At 46.8% G+C, this 18,171-nt stretch overlaps 1 protein-coding gene and 1 long non-coding RNA gene across 2 annotated transcripts; one reads left to right on the top strand and one right to left on the bottom strand.

Annotated features, from left to right (window-relative positions):
* Positions 1-221: 221 nt before the first annotated feature.
* TCF23 (transcription factor 23) lies at positions 222-7,107 on the top strand. Its single transcript, XM_004418235.3, has 3 exons — positions 222-551; positions 1,311-1,553; positions 3,390-7,107. Exons 1-3 carry the CDS (start codon positions 330-332, stop codon positions 3,567-3,569), a joined length of 645 nt encoding a protein of 214 aa, XP_004418292.1. The 5' UTR covers positions 222-329; the 3' UTR covers positions 3,570-7,107.
* A 386-nt stretch (positions 7,108-7,493) lies between these two features.
* Positions 7,494-8,383, bottom strand: LOC147916002 (uncharacterized). The gene is made up of 3 exons (XR_015553582.1): positions 8,368-8,383; positions 8,013-8,128; positions 7,494-7,616 (listed from the first exon to the last, which is right to left on the bottom strand). It is a non-coding gene; the product is annotated as an uncharacterized LOC147916002 (long non-coding RNA).
* Positions 8,384-18,171: the final 9,788 nt, after the last annotated feature.

Here is an 18,171-nt window from a genome sequence, read left to right as displayed (position 1 = left end):
CAAGGCTCCGGGAAGGAAGCTGCCTTCCCACCGTCCTCCTGCCTTCTTCAGCAGGGGCCTCCTCCCAGGGCTTGGCCACTCCCAGCATCCAGCACCCCCACCCCTCAGCCAGTTGGGAGGCAGGCAGGAGGCTTTCTGCGGGGGCTGTGCCGGGTGGGCGGTTTTCCCGGAGCAAGGAGCGAAGCAGGACTGAGTTGGCGCCAGCTCCCTCAGATGTAGACATAGCTGACTGGATGACCAGCCTGCCCCAGCTAGCTTGAGCTCAAGGGCTCCCTCAGGCACTGTGTTGTTGTCCTGGGGGCTGCAGCACCACACCCCAAGGGTGTGGCATGTCACAGAGGGAGGCCAGAGGGGCACCAGCCATGCCAGGAGTGGGGCAGAGCCGGGCTAAGGCCAAGCCGCGGTTGCTAGCAGGCACTGACAGGAAGAGGAACCGCCTGAGCAGGGCAAGGCAGGACCTGTGGGAAGAGACCAACTGGAGCAACGAAAGGTGGAGCAGAGCTGCCCCTAGCCCGCGAGAGGCCAAGGCCAGAAGCCTGGCTCGTGGCAGGGTAAGGAGATACTGGACCTGCAGAGGGAGCTGGGGGAGGTGGGGTTTGGAGGGGCTGAGATGGCACCTTTGATGCTAGAGCTTCGCTCAGTACTACTGTCCCTGCCCAAGAGAGGGGGCACTGGCCCCTTCGACTCCAGGGCTCCATGCTTGGGTGGTTGGGATAAGTCAGAGCTGGTCTTAACCAGCTCTTTGAGGCACACCAATTCACTTCTCTCAAGGAAACTGAGGCCTGGGGGAGTGATGTGGATTTCCCAAGGCCCCAGAGCAGCAGTCAGTGGCAAAGCCAGGACTTCGGCCTGTGTGTTTTGACCCCTGGTTTGGTTTCCTCTCCTCTTTACCACAGCTGCCTCTTCTTCCCGGGACCTGGCTGGGCCAAGGGTCAGCCCTACAGAGCAGGGCGTGGCTCTGTGCTTCCTGTGGCCCAGGACACCCTGCTAAGCAGGATTCAGACTTGAGCATGGATGGAGCAAGGGCCAGAGGAGGCAGAGCAGAGCATTAGAGAGAGTATAGGGCTCTCAGATTCTGAGCCAAGCTTTGCCATCCTGCTGCCATCTGACCCCAGGCAAGGCCTTCTCTCCATTTCCTCAGCTGTGAAGCAGAGCAGGGCTGAGAGTGGACAAAGAGGGGGTGAGGCCCTTTGGTCTATGCCATTCAGTGCACCACTACTCTGGTAGGAAACCTCGCACTAGAATGCTCTTAGAAACCAGGGGCCCATGGGGGCCCAGTCAGCCCCGCTCACCTGGGGTCCTCTGTGCAGAGCGAGGCCAGTCCTGAGAATGCTGCGCGGGAGCGGAGCCGGGTGAGGACACTGCGCCAGGCATTCCTGGCCCTGCAGGCCGCTCTGCCTGCCGTGCCGCCCAACACCAAGCTCTCCAAGTTGGACGTGCTGGTGCTGGCCACCAGCTACATAGCCCACCTCACCCGCACGCTCGGCCACGAGTTGCCTGGCCCAGCCTGGCCACCCTTCCTGCGTGGACTCCGCTACTTACACCCTCTCAAGGTAGGCCATGGGCCCAGGGCCTTGGGGAAGGGAATTTGGGATGGAGGGACACTGGACTCGGGCCCCCTGCCCTGAGCGGAGCTGGTATTGGGGCTAGCTGCTTCCTGCTCTCTCAGAGGGAGAGGAGCCGGGGCTGGCTCTTGGGGCTGGGCTGACCCAGTGTTTCTCATGATGTGTGGTAGGGGTGGTGATTGGAAACAGCTTCGTAAGAATGTGGTTCCTCAAGAGGAGGGAAATTTAGGGAGGTCCCAAGACTCTGGACGCTTAGAGGTAGGGAAGGAAAAGGAGCAGGTTCCAGGGCTGGAGCCTGGGAAAGGAAACCACACCTAGGAGAGTCCTAGATTCCAGGGGGACATCACCCCATCATACAGTACCTTGGTGTCCTCTGGACTTCTGCCTCAGGAAAGATCTCCCTCTGGGGAATCAGTGGTCTAAGAAAGCATTACTCTAGAAGCAACCAAACTAGAGGGGTGGTGGCCCCCCAACCCTCACAGTAGAGGGGGAGGGACGGGGCCTGGGCCTGGGAGGAGGGGGGCTTCCTGCATGCACCACTTGCCAGACTGCAACTTATCTTTCCTGAATCTCAGTTTTATTTATGTGAAATGGAAGATAACATGAGCCTTCTTCTTTTCCAGGGTAGGAAATGAGATCATGAAAGAAAAGTATAATTAACAATAATCACCATCACAATAACAGCTAACATTATTTGGGTGCTAAAGTTATGCCAGGAGCTGGTTTAAGTGCTTTAGTGCATTTTAATTTTTTAATCCACACAAGAACCAAATGAGGATTACTTTACAGAAGAGGAAACCAAAGTTTAGGGAGACCAGTAGCCACCAAGCAGGCCTGGGGGCAGCACTGCAGGCTGCTGCTTGCAGAGCGTAACTGTGTTGTAAAGGAAGGGTCATCTTGGCCCTCTGAGGATAGAACTGTAATGAGGTCAACTTTATTTTTATGGAGGATAATTTTCACCATCTCTCTCCCCTTAACATCATAGTTCTGAAAGTCTTGAAACTTGAGATTTTTTTCTTCCATGTAAATATAGCTAAAATGCAAGAATTTAAGACTAAATGGGGACAACTCTGAAATGCCAATGGTGGCACCTGGTGCAGGGTCCTGGGGTGGCATAGTCGTTTCCTTAGCTGTAAAATGGCAGCCAAGGTAAGGCCCTTGCATGTAGTAGGTGATGGATAAATATGTTGAAGAATGAACAAATGAGAGCCCGGTTAGGTGGAGAATTCTGGCAGCTAGGTGGGGTGGGGTGGTTAGCCGGGAGCAGTGCCCCCTCAGCCCCCAGGTGGAGGGGCTGCAAAGAGGAGGGCAGACTTGAGGGCAGAGTCAACCTGGAGTTTTCTGGGACTGCCCACATTCCTGCTGGAAGGATGGACAATCTTGGGGGTCCCCCGCATAGAGGGAACAGGCAGCACTGACATCTGGGGCCAGAGGCACCTGGGCCTGGGGCTGGGCAAGAGAATGGGTCAGAACTGTTCAGTGTCAGAAGAAGCTTCTCCTTTCCCGGCTCTGCTGCCCTCTTCACTGCCCAGCCCCTGGCTGTTGCCAGCTCTGCCGTCCACCTCCCTCCCCGCTGTGGGGGGTTCCTCTCAGGGCCCTTGCTCTCCTCAGACAGCTCCTCCTGTGCCTCTCAGCCAGGCTCAGTGGTCAGGAGAGTGTGTGGGGCCACAAGTGGTGGTGAGCCTGAGACCACTGTCCTTAGAGCTGTCATGGTGAGGAAGGGTCCCAGGGAGGGGGGCTAGGGAAGGCCCAGTTTTGGGTGCCAAGGTACACGAGGGGCTGCAATGGTGAGCATCACTCACTTCCCATCCTCGTGTCTTGCAGAAGTGGCCGATGCGATCTCGTCTCTATGCTGGAGGCCTGGGGTGCTCTGGCCTTGACTCCACCACAGCCACCACCTCGGGCCAAAGAACAAAGGAGGCAGAGGTCAAGCCCCCAGTCTCTGGGGAGGCAGCTGCTCTCCTTCCCACCAGGCCACTCTCACCAGCTCTTGGTGACAAATGATCATCACAGTCACTCTTTCCTCCCAGACTGCAACTCGAGGTTAGGGACCTGGATTCTCTACCAGGCCCTGCCTGTCTTCACTCTGACTCTCACCCGTCGGATCTGACTGAGCCTCAGCTCCCAGGTTCCAGCACACAGACCAGGCGAGGCAGCGGGCACTTCTGTGATGGAGAATACTCAGGAGCACCAGGGAGCAAATCCTCACCTTGGTCCCCAGGGGATGACTCCCCAGTGGCTCTTCTGTGGCAGCTACAAGGGACGTGGGAGAGGAAGGGGTTTGATTGGGTTGGAAGTTGAGTTAGGGCACCGCCCCTTGCTTTTCTCCCCTAAGGTTCGCACAAACCATCTGAAGATTGCAAGAAGACAGACAGTGCTGTGCAGGTACAAAGGGAGGGGCCTAGGATGGCAGCAGCTGTGGATGCTGATGGGACAGCCAGGGGCCAGACAGGCTCTCGCAGCTGTGAGTGTGAACAGAGCTGGGCAGGGGTTGTGTTGCCAGGGGGGAAACTGAAGAAGGGAACATGATTTGTTATTGCACCACGAGATGCTTACTCCACGTCAAAGAGGCAGAGAAGAGTTTAGGGGTCTTTTCTCTGCATTATGATCTCTCCAGCTGCCCCTCATCACTCCATTTTCTCCCTCTCTGGGCCCTGCACCCTTCCACTCTTTTCTTGATGTGAGTTATAGTTACAGGTTAAGCCATAAAGTTTACATTGCTTACATTCCAGTTTCCAGAGAGACTTTTAGGTAGTCCCAGCTGCCTAGTTTGAGAAGATCTTATCCCCGAGGCAGCTCTGCTTTAACTGAACCAGGCAGCATCTTAAGGCCTCACATGTGAAGGATAGTGATAGACTCAATTACACCCTTGAAGGACCTTAGAAGGAGAACATGTATCTTTTCCAGGGAATGATAATTATGGTCTTCTCTTTCCATTATGTTAGAAAACTAACCTCCAGGGAAAACAAGATAGGCCTGGGTTCAGTGGGTTCCTTGTGTGATTTGGGTCTAAGGCTTCACTGGCTCTGGAGTTATTTCTACAATCAATCTACAAATTAGCTCCCTAGGGCCAGCTCCTCCGCAAAGGCACTGCCCTCCCAGGCTTTCCCTAAGTCTTGCCACAAGATGCCATAAATCTGATAGAGTCTTAATGGAATTTATCTCTGGCCCTGAAGAAATAATTTGAGGAATAATCACAGAGTCTACACATACTGAAAGTAACTTTCCAGATCAGGTGTAGCTTCATATCAGGCACCTGAAGTCTAGACAGAGAAGGAACCACTTTTTTGTTAAACTTCAGTGTCTCAGAGTGGGAGTGGATAGGCCAGACCAACTGGAATCCCAACAGGGATGGCCTTAGACGGAAGCCACCATTGCCATTGTGAGAATAAATGAGGTTCTGGGCAGGCAGGGATGGTGGAGGGTCTGGGTTCTGGTGTGATGAGCTGCTGTTCCTCCACAGGGCTGGCCAGGGCAGCAGGAGAAAGGGGGCAGAGGGGGTGACTCAGCAAGTTGGGGTGGAGGCAGAAAAGGAGACACAGAACGTCCAGCCGTGGCTGCATGGGATGTGGGAGAGCAGCTGGACTGTGGCTGGGAGCCAAGGGGAGAAGGCCTTGGCCAAGGCTGAACTCATAAATCCACCAAGTCTCTGCTGAGGGGCCTGGAGAGCTTGTGCAGAGCTGCTTCTGGGCAGCTGGACAGGGCCAGGCAGGGGCAGAGACCAGGTGTGGGTGGGCATGAGCACAGTGTTCTTCACAAGACCATAAAAGTCCAGCTTGAGTGTTCTATTTTTAAAGCCAAATAGCAGAATCTTCCTGGTTGAGTTCAAGGATGGTAGGAAGAGGAGCAAATGAATTTCTTCCTGAGCTGGTGGCATATAATCTTTTTCTGGGGATAAAACTGGGGAAGCTGGCTTTGGGTGTGCAGTGGGGCTTCTCCCGTTAACTGAGGAGACTTTGGTTTGGAGCTTGCCCCACCCCACCCTGCTCAGAGTCAAGCTTTTGCCTATAACATCAGGCTCCTCGGGGTGGACCACATTACCCTGGTGGAGAAGACAAGAGGACAAAAGAAGGATGAGGCTGGTGGAGGGCTGAGGAAGGGCAAGTGCCATCCTTAGAACTTTCCACGGCTGCCTTGGGCTATTTCCAGGCAAAGCTGTTTTCCTTAGTTGCTGGGACAGTTCTGTGGGGTCCAGAGGCCACCTCCTCCAGCTGGAGAACACCCAGCACAGTCAGGCCAGGGAGCAAACAGGCTGCAAGGGGGCAGGCAGAGCCAGGGGAAGGACCAGGGATGAAGGGGAATAACCAGAGGAAACATCAGGTCGGAGACTTGCATCCACAAATGAACCAGAATCAGGAGTAACCCCCTTAGCCTCTGCAGTGAGAAAGAAAAAGACATGCTCACTGGGAGACTTTCTATTTCCACCAGGGCTAGGGGATGTGGGGTGGACGAGAGCAGTTGGAAGCAGCTGAGATTCAGGTCCAAAGACAGCTTTTATTCCCTGGGAACAGGGGTAAGTGGGAAAGAGGCTCCAAAAGGAAACAAGGGCACAGGTGACAAAATGACACTCAGGTGGCCTGGCTCAGGAGTCAGAGGGATGGCTGGTCCACCTGGTTGTCTTGTACCACCTGCGCCATCCCCAGGGGCCCATGACTCGAGGTGGGGTGGAGTCAGTGACGGTGAGGACAGCTTCCCCAGACTTGTGGGTGTGCTTCCTGAGGAGCAGCAGAACTGCAGGGCAGAGCCTTAGAGGCTGTGGGAGAAGCAGAGCTGGCCAAGGGGTGGAGACTGAAGATTTTACCAAATAGAGAACTAGAGTAATTAGAAATAGAAAATCTAGTCTTCTCTGAGAAATTCCTTTTCTCTTCCGCTGGAAGGAGCCCAGCTAGAATGAGTCAAAGGGCGCTGTTCTCTCGCTTTTGTGGCACAAGCCCTAAAGCCAGGGCCCCTGCAAGCTCGTATTCTAGATCAGGGTTGGCAAACTGTGGGCAGTGGGCCAAATCCAGCCCCCACCATCTGTTTTGTAAATAGGTTTTTATTGGAATAGAGTCACATCCATTTGCTTACATGTGATCTATGGCTGCTTTCCTGACACCACGGCAGAGTTGAATAGCCTGTAAAGCGAGAGACTGTAAAGCCTACATTTTTACAGAGTTCCTGTGAAGGAACTCTGGCCATTTACAGAGGAAGTTTGCTGACCTTTGCTCTAGATCAGAGATATTCAAAGTGTGGTCTAAGAACCCTGGGGGTCCCTGAGACCCTTTTGGTGCTCTAAGTGGCCAAAACTCTTTTCACAATACAAGATGCTGTTTGCCTTTTTTCGCTCTTATTCTCTCACCAGTGTAATGGAATTTTCCAGAAGCTGTATGACATGTGATAATGCAACAACAGAGGGCATGTAGAAGTGACAGGAGAATCTAGCTGTTACAACAGACATTAAAGATATTTGCAAAAATGTAAAACAATGCCACTTTTCTCTCTAAATATTTTCCAGGGTGGAAAATAATTATTTTTCATAAAAATGTGATATATATTCATATCTAGTGGGTTAATTAATGTTATTTTAAATAAATATTTTTTTAATTCTCTATTTTAATTTGCAATATGGTAAATATCAATAGATATAACCCACATAAGCAAAAGTTCTTCAGAGTACTACTTTTTTAAGAGTATAAAGGGGTCCTAAGATCAAATATTTTTAGAATCTCTGCTCTAGAATAGATTGGTGATGGTCAAAGAAAGTACCTACCCCACCCCCATGACCCTGTATGTGACAGCTCTACCCTCTGCCTAGGACAGACACAGTGAATTGGTCCTGGTCTTCGAGAGACAAAGGGTTTAGGGTGAGGGGGAGTGCCTGGCAGAGTGTGGACAGAGGCCTTGGGCCCTCAGTCCAGATCACAGTGAGGTCTCCTGGAAGACGAAGGTGGGGCTGATCCCCTCATGGGCTGAGCCTTCCTCAGGCACTGCCATGGCCTCCTTGTCACAGCTGCCCCTCAGCATCCCATTACTCATCTTCTCTGGAAACATAGCAGTGTCCACGGAGAGGTCCTGAGGAACACAGAGCCAAGGGAGCGGGGTGGGGTGAACATGAGACAAAGGAGTGCTAGAGGAACTCATGCAGAAAAGGTGAAGGACCCTGCTTTGATCTCGACTAGAAGGGGGATCAGCAAGGGGGGCAGGGGAGACAGGGAGAAGCAAAGTGCAGGGGTCGGGGGCCCAGCACACTGTGCACCTCTCCAGGCTAAGACCCTTCTGCCCACCAAGCCAGTGCCCCTCTGTGGGAAGGATCCCGGGCAGCTGCTGTGGGACAGTCCAGGCTCAGGCAAATAATCAGCAAAAGGGGTGCTGGGGGAGGAGAAAGAAAGGGATGGAAGGGAACCTGGAAGGTCCAGCAGTAGTCTGCAGAGGGAAAGGAGGGGCCGATCTGGACAACATAGGTCCTACCTGGCTGTAGCTTCTGCAGTGAAGTCGCTTCTGACAGGACATGGGCAGGAGGGCAAGGAGTCTTGGCAACACCGGGTAAATGGTCCGAGGGTTCAGGGTCCCGCCCCGCATTCCCCCTGAAGGCAAAGGCGCTTCTGAGTCTCTTATCATGTAACCAGTGTACACCCAGCAAGCCCTCTGTTCTCAGGGCTCTGAGCCCCCAGCCTCTGCCCACCTCCTAGAGCTCAGCCAAGAAGACTGACTGTTACAGACACCCAGGAGCCCGGAATTCCCTGAGCTCCAGACTTCAGATTCCCTGAGCTCCCTCCCTCTGCCAGTCCTTGTTTCTCTGTGCACCCCCCCACACCCCCCTCACCAGTGAGCAGACTGCCTGGTCCCCTGACCCCCGCTGGACTCAAGGCCAACCACAGGTCTCCATGCTCTGGCCTGCAAGTGGCGTCCAAAAGAACCACCAGGGTCCCCACTTAGATGATGAGAAACACCAGGAGTGAATAGCTATCTCCTCTTGGTTGAGCCTGGGTTTCCTACTCCCCACATCCCCAGGCTGGCTGCTGGAGGTGCCTGAAAAGTGAGAATGGGTGCTTCCCCTCTCTGGGAGCTCTGCCTCTCCAGTCTCAGGTTGGGAGAGGAGCCCCACAACATGGCAAGGGGTCAGTTGCTGAGCAGCGAAACAAAGGACAAGGGACCACGTCAACTGCCTAGGGCAGGAGCTGCAGGATTATGTGTAACCCACAGGAGATACTTGAAAGATGGAGGAGCCGACCACCAGCCACCAGGGAGATGTTAGTGGGGACAGAAGTGGTCACTAAGGACCAATGCCATTGAATAAGCTGAGAAGTTATGAAGGGGCAAAGACGATTGAGGTTTTTTTAATCTACAAAAAATTATGATCTAGGAATCAAAATAGAAAGAATCCTCCACATTAAGGATACTGGAAGGAGAAAAAAAAGTTGAGTAAATCAGGCTAGCCCAAACAACAGCAGTTATATCAAGGTTTCAGTGAGTCAGAACCTCTGCATTGGGTCCAAGTTGGATGAAAATAGGTTCTATGTCACACATCACAGAAACCACAGCTAACTGTGTGGTGGCTGGCAGAGCCCCTGGAGCTCTGGAGTCCTGGTAAAAATAAAGGTCACACTCTAAAGATGCAAATTTTGACTAGGGCTTGAGGAGGGAGCCAGCCGTAACTGATGCACCCACAACAGGAGAATATAAAACTGTCAAGCTCTGATATGCTCCGAGAAGAAGTGCAGTAGCATAAACCAGAAGATGAAGCAAAGCTCGACTATAGCCGCTGAAGTGTGGGCATGTGCCAAGCCTGCTGGGAAGGGCTACATCTCATCACAAGAGGCCGTTGGCCCTGACACTGGGAGGGCTGCCAGATGTGGAATGTGCCAGTCAGCAAAGCTCCTCTTCCTCCACAAGGCGAGGCTGGTTTAATGTGATTTGCAAACACAGTTGTAATACTCCACCAACTGGCCAAGGAAGTGAGGCTCCCTTTTGACCCATCTCACCAGGTGCCTATCAGCAACAACGTGCTGCCACCATTATTTCCCTGGACATAAGGGCAGGCCAAGATAGACCTATTTTGCTTTTGGAAGGACATCATAAAATTATGCCTCATACATTACTATAAAGTGAATATCTACTTGTGCTTTTGAAAGGTAAACTCTACATGGGAAAAAAATAGTGTTACTAAAAAATTATGAAAATACTAGGCTGTATTTTGATGATTACAGGACCCAGGGTTAACAGATTTTCATGGGGTTCCTGTTATGTGTGAGCCATGAGGGGGCAGTGGGGAAGAAGACTGGATGGCCGTTTTTGAAAGGCAGTGTCACTTTGCAGAAGAGATCTTGATATTGCAAATCCTCCCAAGAAACCAGCTGTTAGAAACATTACCAGTGAGGTGATGGGGTGTGTTATTAACACCATGCTTATTTAAGACCTAGCACAGAAAGGGGCTGGCCTCATGCATACTAAAAGAAGCCAGAGCCATCAGTAGCCTCCCAGACGCAGTAAAAATCCTAAGTCAGGGCCGGCCCCGTGGCTTAGCGGTTAAGTGCGTGCGCTGCGATGCAGGCTGCCCGGGTTCGGATCCCGGGCGCACACAGACGCACTGCTTCTCCGGCCATGCTGAGGCCGCGTCCCACATACAACAACTAGAAGAATGTGCAACTATGACTTACAACTATCGCTTGGGGCTTTAGGGGAAAAATAAATTAATTAAAAAAAAAAAAAAATCCTAAGTCAATCATTATATGTTGGTCCTCTTAAAGCCCTTTTAAGAAAGAGAAAAGTATTCTTTCTAACTTAAGAAGATAGAGAGTCTGGCAGGGCTTTCTGCCCTACTACCTTCACTGGAGGATTTTTTTTTTTCTTTAAAGCATTGCAAGGATCTTTGTAAAAGGTCAGAACTGGAATTATTCAGAAGCTGCCCACAAAGACCTAAGTTGACAAAGCATCTATGTTGAAATATCCTCTCCGGCTTTACCAGAATCTTCTCCACTTAAATTTACATCCCAAGTCAGGGAGATCATCTATTTGGAAACAACTTCTAGCTCTTACTAAATTGCAAAATTGTGAAAGAAGATGGCTCTAATCTTGATAGAAGGGTATTAATGAGGTTGATCAGTTATCCCATAGCCTTTATTTTTCTCTCAACTTGATGTGGTTCTGGATGATCATCTCATTATGCAGTGCAATAATTGCTATTCTTACAGAGCTTTCATTCAATTTATGCTCAGTTATGACAACTATGCAATTTATAGGAGGATTTTCTTCAGGGACCCCCTAAACAAACATGAAGAAACAGAAGGAAAGAGAAAACAGGTTTGTAAAACATACCTGACCGACTGCTAAAGTAGAAATTACCTGCCTTATAAGGTTCCTGCATGAGTGACATATTTTCTAAGAAAAATTTTGGATTTCCATTTCTGACAATATAATGGACTAAATGTGCAGAGAAACCCTCCTGGTACAGAACACTCAAAATGATGGACAAAATATTAAAAACATATTTTTAAATGCATTGCTGGGCTGGCAGAAAACTAAGGGAAAGAAATAAGAGAAAAGAGAGCTTAAAACCAGACGTGGTAAGGCTTCACTGAGTCTATGCTGACTTGGTGGTATCTGCAGATTCCTGGTGCCCAAGGCCAGGGTTTTAACAGGTCGAATTCGGGGACAAGAGACAAAGCCTGGGGCCCATACAAAATGGAAAGCTGGATCAGAGACCCTGCCATAAAGCTGGAATCCTCAAAAGGCAATACCCTTGGTGAGTAAAAGAGACATGAAGATACTTGCCAGGTCTTGGCTCAGGTCAGTGGGGGGAAGTCTCTCAGAGACTTCCAAGCCCTTAAACTTTTGGGGAAAAAAAAAAGCCAAAAATTTCAAGTGGTCTCAATTTAGTAGTGTTTCTAGGCACAAGCAAGCACAATTCTTCTCTGGAAGGACATACTTTAAATTCAGACTTTGAAGGATTCCCATAGATAAAATTCCAATAAACTTGAGCTCACAGCAACCAATTATAAAAATCAGAAGGAAATATGCCACCATAAGCAAGCGACAACAGAAACATTGAACTGTAGAATCACACTTGCAATGACTACAGATACTGTAATTTTTAGGTACAGAATATACATTAAATGTGTTTAATATGTTTAAAGAAATAAAGAGTATTTTGAAAAGACAATGCAGGAACAAGAGGCTAAAAATGACCAGGCAGAACTGGGGGAAAAAAATAGAATTTCCAGAAATTAAAAATATAATATTTTAATTAGAAACCCACTGGATGATTAAAAACTGTTGAAAACAGAAGTAGTAAACCAGAAAATAGATCTGAAGAAATCACTCAGAATTCGGTACCTATGGACAAAGAGATGGAAAATAGAAAAAAAAAAAGAATATAATATAGGAGAATATCTTCATGACCCTGGAATGAAGAAATATTTCTTAAAGAAGATACAAATAGCTCTAACTCCAAAGGAAAAAACTGATAAATTGTACTGCATAAAATTAGGAATATCTATTCATCACAAGACGCTATTGAGAGAGTAAAAAAGGCAAGTTCACAGACTGGGAGAACATATTTGCAATACGTATAATCAAAATGGCTTGTATCAAGAATATATTAAAAATCCCCACAGAACAATAAGAAAAAGACTGGCCATCCAACTGTAAATGGGCTAGAGACTTAATAGGCACTTTCTATAGAGGATATCCAAGTGGTCAAAGATGGTCAACTTCAATGGTAATTGGAAATATTCAAATTGAAATCATGAGATACCACTACACATTCACCAGAACAGTTGATATCTGTATCTATTAAATCTAGCAAGTACACTCCTAGGTATGTACCCCCAAATATGAGTGCACAAGTGCATCAAAAGAACTTACAAGAATGTTCATAACAGCATTATCTGTAATAGCCCCAAACTAGACACTTGTATTCGTTTCTTCTGGCTGCTGGGGCTGGGCTTCTGCAAACCTTATTTCTCTTTGCCAGTGGCACCTTGTTAGTCTCCACCAAAGAGGGCGCTAGAGGAAGCCTGCAAAAGTGGAAGGAGAGAAGCTTCTTGCAGTTTGCTTCCCACGCCTGAGTGTCATAGTGGCAACAGCTCTTTACCCTGGCAGCTGCACTTGGTTCTAGTTTCCAATTTTCCCCTCTCAGAACTAGCCTTGATTGTGCCCCTCAAAGATACCAGCACCAACTGTCCGGTACTCCTTCCTAGAGGTCTGAGTTCCACCTCCACCCCAGCTCCTCCTCCAAGCTTCTGGGTTCTGGGAACTCCCACCTCTTCCCTTTGTTAACTGCCACCCCTCCAGGGGCTTCCTTCAATTGCCACCTCTGTTTCCTGGACATTTCCCTCTGGCCTCTGCAGTCCTTATAATAAATTCTCTGGTATGATTCTATGTTCCTGACTGGACTCTCACTGATACAACAGCCAAGGTTGTATTCTTTTGGCATCTGACCTGTCTCCTGACCAGGAATGCATTGAACCTCACTCCTCTTTTAAACAGGGAACCTGAGGGCTGCGACAACATTTGCAGATGCCCACAGCCTTGCTTGCTTCACTGTCGATGGCATCTTGACACAGTTACAGAAATCAACCAGAGCCAAAGAGAGCAGAGTATCTTGGGTGTCTACTGCTGTGACTGCCTGCCAGGAGGACAAGCAAGGTCACGCCAACTCTTATGAATGCTATCTGGCTGGGTGTTTTCTTCTCCTGCAAATGTGCATGGGAAAATGGCGTCTTTTCTAAAGTCTTCACAACCCTCCTCAGATAAGTTGCTGAGGAAACCAAATTTGAGAACATCAAACTCCAGAGGCGCCCTGCGGTTACTATGGCTACCATTGTGTATGTGTGTGTTTAATAACGTCATTGTAAGGGCTGATTCTTTAACCAGATTGTAAACATGTGTGCAGAGCTTGCCCAGCAAATGAACAAGAAGGTTGTGCAATTTGCGGGCAAAACAACATGAGCTAAGACCTTGACGGGCCATGATCTTTTAGTGTCCTTCCCCCAGCAGGCTTTCACCAACCATCATGAATTATTATAAACCCAGTCCACCCTTCTTCCCTCAAAAAAATCTCTCATGGTATATCATTTTCCTAACCTCGTTAAGTACACAACTCCATAGTTCCCACCATTAAAATCTGTGTCTAAACAAAGCAGAACACAAGCTGCTTATTCAAAAATCTATTTTTATTTACACTTTGAGTCAGAGTATTCTCATAAGATTTTCCTAATGTAGACACTCTAGATTGTGCCAATCTTTTGATTCTGCCCAGAGGCCTTATCCAACATCTTAGGATCTCAGCTCCTGACCTCCTCAAAGGCAATTTCCTATTCCCACACTTCAGCCACCCACTCCTGTGGCTGTGCCTTTTACCTTGCCATCACCAATAACTGCATGATATAAAACCTCTCTTTCTGATTTGATATTTTGATCCCTGTCTCCTATCTTTCCATCTCACTTAGGCTAGTGTTTGCAAGCCAGTATTTCTTCAACCTTATTGAGACCTCTGATTCATTTACCACCCTCTGTTTCACTAATCATCTTCCCTCATGTCCTCATTTCCTCTTTCCTCATCTCAGATTCCATGTTCATTATCATAATTGCTCCCTTGCAAATACCCTTTTCCCTTGCCTCCCTTCCCCCATTGTTTTTGCTTAGCAACATCCTGACCCTGTACTGTCTTCCCACTCCAGGCTTTGCCTGAACGTGGCTAGAGATGAATCCACAACTGTGCTCAGTGGCCCCCCTTGGAATTCTCAGCCCCATATCAAATGGGTACGCAACACTCTCTGCCAACCTTCCCTGATATGGTTTTTTCCCCACATTCTAACACATTTATTTTCCACTTCTTTTTTCTCCTTGAGAACTCTCAGCTTGTCTTCACCACATATTTCATGGAAAAAACAAAAGCAATCAGGCAGGAACCCCTCCATCGTCATACCAACTACCACACCTACCAATTTCCCAGCTGTGTGCCCATGCCCACAATGGATGAAGCCTGTCCTTTACGTGGGCCTCGATCCCACCCCCCTTGCCCTTCTGAAGGGTCTCACTCCTAAAATTATTCCCTCTGCCTCCTGTTGCCATCCTTAGCTTTTCTCTCACCACTGAATCATTTTTCCCATTTATGTCAGCATACAAACACTCCCTAGTATCATTTCTCCCATTAACAAAAAACTTCCTTGACCCCATATTCCCATCTCACTGCTGCCGCATTTCTCTGCCTCACTGCAGAGCAAAGCTTTAAAAAAGAATTCTCCATTGTCTTTCCTCACTTACGCACTCCAACCAGGTGTCCATCTCCACCTCACCTCTAAAACTGCACTTATAAGGTCATTGATAGTCTTCCTTTGGCCAAATCCGATGTTCATTTGTATGGCAGTGTTTTGTTTTGTTTTAAGCATCATTTGACCTTTTTGACAACTCCTGAAACACTTTTCTTCTCTAGATTCCCTGTTGGTTAACTGTTCCTTCTTGGTCTTCTTCCTGGCTCTTCCTCCTTTGTTCTACTTCTAAATGTAAAAGTAGCATGGAGAAAATAAATAGCTGTCTCAGATCATGGACATAGTGATAATATCCCTAATATTCAAAAGAGCTCCTAGAATTAATAAGAAAAAGACCAACAACCCAATAGAAAAATGGAGACAGAATATGGACAGATCTCAGAAAAATTATACAAATGCCCTTTAACATACAAGGAGATAGACATGGTCGTTAATAATACAGAGAAATAAAGATTAAAACTATAATGAAATACAATTTTCAACTTTGATGATGATAAAAATTCAAAAGTTTGACAACGTGCTTTGGGGAAAACAGGTCTAATATATTGCTGTGACATTAATATGAGAAGATGTCTCGGATAGATTTTTAAGTGGATAAAAAGAAATTACAAAATAGTATGTATGTTATGCTCCCAGAACATATATGATTTCTGTTTGTATTTGCATAAGGACACACACACACACACACACACACACAAAAACACACAAAACAATGAAAAGCAGTTACTTGGTGGAGTGGGACCTGAAGAGGATGGGGGATAAGGTGAGGGTCGATCTTTTAAGTGTACGCCTTTTTAGATTATTTGGCTTTTGAACCGTATGAATGTATTACATTTTTTAAAAAGAGAAACAAAGAACTATGGTCCAAAGAGTTTCCTAGTGAGATTTTTATGTGCATTGGTTAAAGGAACACAAACCAATGTGTTTCATCTTCAGAGGGAATTAGGGCATTATTATAAGCAGGCTGTATGGATCCTGAGTTGAACTTGAATCCTGTACCATTCAGTGATAATCACAAGGGCCTGGAAGGACGTTTATGATGACAGACAAGAGCATCACCAGGCATATGTTGATCTATTTGAATACCGTACACTGGATCCATGACTTGCCTACACTGGATCCAGACTCAAATTTTTACCAGGGTACCAGCTAGCACTGTTATCTGCTTTAACCACCACCTTCACCAGAAGCATTGGCATCAGTTGGATGCTATTGGTTGCTAGAAAGAACATACCCAAATCAAGTACCCAAACAATCACTAACATTAATTAGTTGTCAGGGAAATGCAAATCAATACCACTTCACACCTACTATGATGGCCATAATTTTTTTTAAAAAAGACAGAAAATAACAAGTGCTGGCAAGGAAGTGAAGAAATTTGCACCCTTATACATTGCTGGTGGCAATGGAAAACAGTGTAGCCACTGTAAAAAACACTTAGGCAGTTCCTCAAAAAGTTAAAGATATAATCACAATATAACCCAACAATTCCACTCCTTGGTATGTACCCAAGAGAATTGAAAACAAGTGTTCAAATGAAAACTTGTACATGAATGTTCATAGCCGCCCTATTCATAATAGCCAAAAAGGGGAAACAACCCAAATGTGGATGTTTGAGTTGATGAATGGATAATCAAAGTGTAGTATACCCACACAATGGAATGTTATTTGGCAATAACAAGGAATGAAGTACCAATACATGCTACAACATGGATGAACCTTGAAAACATTATGCTAAGTGAAAGAACCCATACACAAAGGCCACATATTGTATGATTCCATTTATATGCTCTTAGCATTAATCACTGTGAAGCCATACAGACCACTTCACTGCCCCAGAAGTTATGCTGAATATATGTCCACTTAGGGTGAACTGCTGACCTACATTCAGGAAAGGGACTCTGTTGTGAAATTTTTACTTGTACAATATCTTCTAACCTTCTTGTTTGTTTTCTGTAATCATAAAAATGTCTTTTGATGTTATTTGTAAGAACTGTCTTATAGACATTCAGCCTCCAAAAGTTTCATATTATCCCCTGTAGAATGCAATTATCAATCTCCAAGCCTTGCTAATGAATTATCTTATGAAATAGCAGTCAGTCTTGGATCTGTACCTCAGCGACTTAAGTTTCTGCATTTTGTTGTTTGCCACAAGGGTTTGTAGTTTTATTTTGCTGGCTTCTTCTTCCTTTTGCCAAAGGATTATTAATACCATCGCTAATATAGCATATTTGTTGTCTTAAAATAACGTATTAAGAAGTTTTTGTGTCTATTCTAATGTAAAGAGAGGCACGGGAAGAAGCCACCCCCTTTTTCTTCTTTGCTGGATGAAATCATGTCTTCATGCACTGTCTGGAATTGCTGCAGCCATCTTGAAATCCCAAGTGGAAACATTACCAACATGCTGAGGATGTCATGGCAGAAAGATGGACTCGGTGGTGCATCAAAATCTGCAACGAGCTTATCAAAGCTCTGAGCTGACTTTAGACTACCTAGCCCCCAGCCATCTTATCATGTGAGACAATGACTGTCCTTATTGTTGGTCTGTAGTTTTATTTTCTTGTGATGTCTTTGTCTGAAGGGGACTCACAAACTGCCAAACGAAGAATACCTTCATGTTTGTTTCTGTTGCCCCAATTCACAGAAGGATGAAATTATAGGTGGTAAGAATGTGATCGCAGTACAAGGATTCTTTGAATGTTGGATATGGCACCAAAGGTCAGTTTTGACAGCTTAAAAGACCCTGTGCCTAACCACTGCTCAATTTGGGAAGGTGAACTGAGCAAAGATAGTTATGCAACAGAGCAGCATTATACATAATAAAGGGCAAATCATTATATATGATAAAAACAGAACACAATTAAAAAAAAGTACCCAAAAGTTTTGAAATGCACCCTTATGGCTACTGAGTACTATAGGTAAAATTGCAAAAAATATTTTGTGTGTGTCTGTATTCAGGCATAAGTCTATTTTAGAGAAAAACTAATTGACAGAGAATTTTTTTACATCAAAAGGGTGGTTAAAGAGTATCTAAAGTGCCATAAAAAATAATATGGTGCAATGGCTATTTGGCAGCCCTTGTACAGGATGTTACAACACATTTCCCAAACATTCTGTTGACAGGAATCCTCCTGACAACACAGAATGACAGTGAGTTTATTTCATGTGAAATGTGTGAACACGGTGGTTGTGGATGACCTGAGAGGCAGAGCAGGGGATGGAGATTAAAGTGAAATGCTGTCACTAAACATTTACAGCACTAGAATTTGGCATCCTTTGCATCATTCAAAATAAGCTCTGACTGGGGAATAGAAGCCACATGATCAACTGATTTGTAATGTGGAAATCTCTCAGAA

This window comes from Ceratotherium simum, chromosome 11 (assembly GCF_057802395.1).
Source record: "Ceratotherium simum simum isolate JZ-2026a chromosome 11, ASM5780239v1, whole genome shotgun sequence".
Classification (NCBI taxonomy): domain Eukaryota; kingdom Metazoa; phylum Chordata; class Mammalia; order Perissodactyla; family Rhinocerotidae; genus Ceratotherium; species Ceratotherium simum.
Note: the sequence above shows the minus strand (reverse complement) of the source record. Positions and strands in the feature narration are given on the sequence as shown.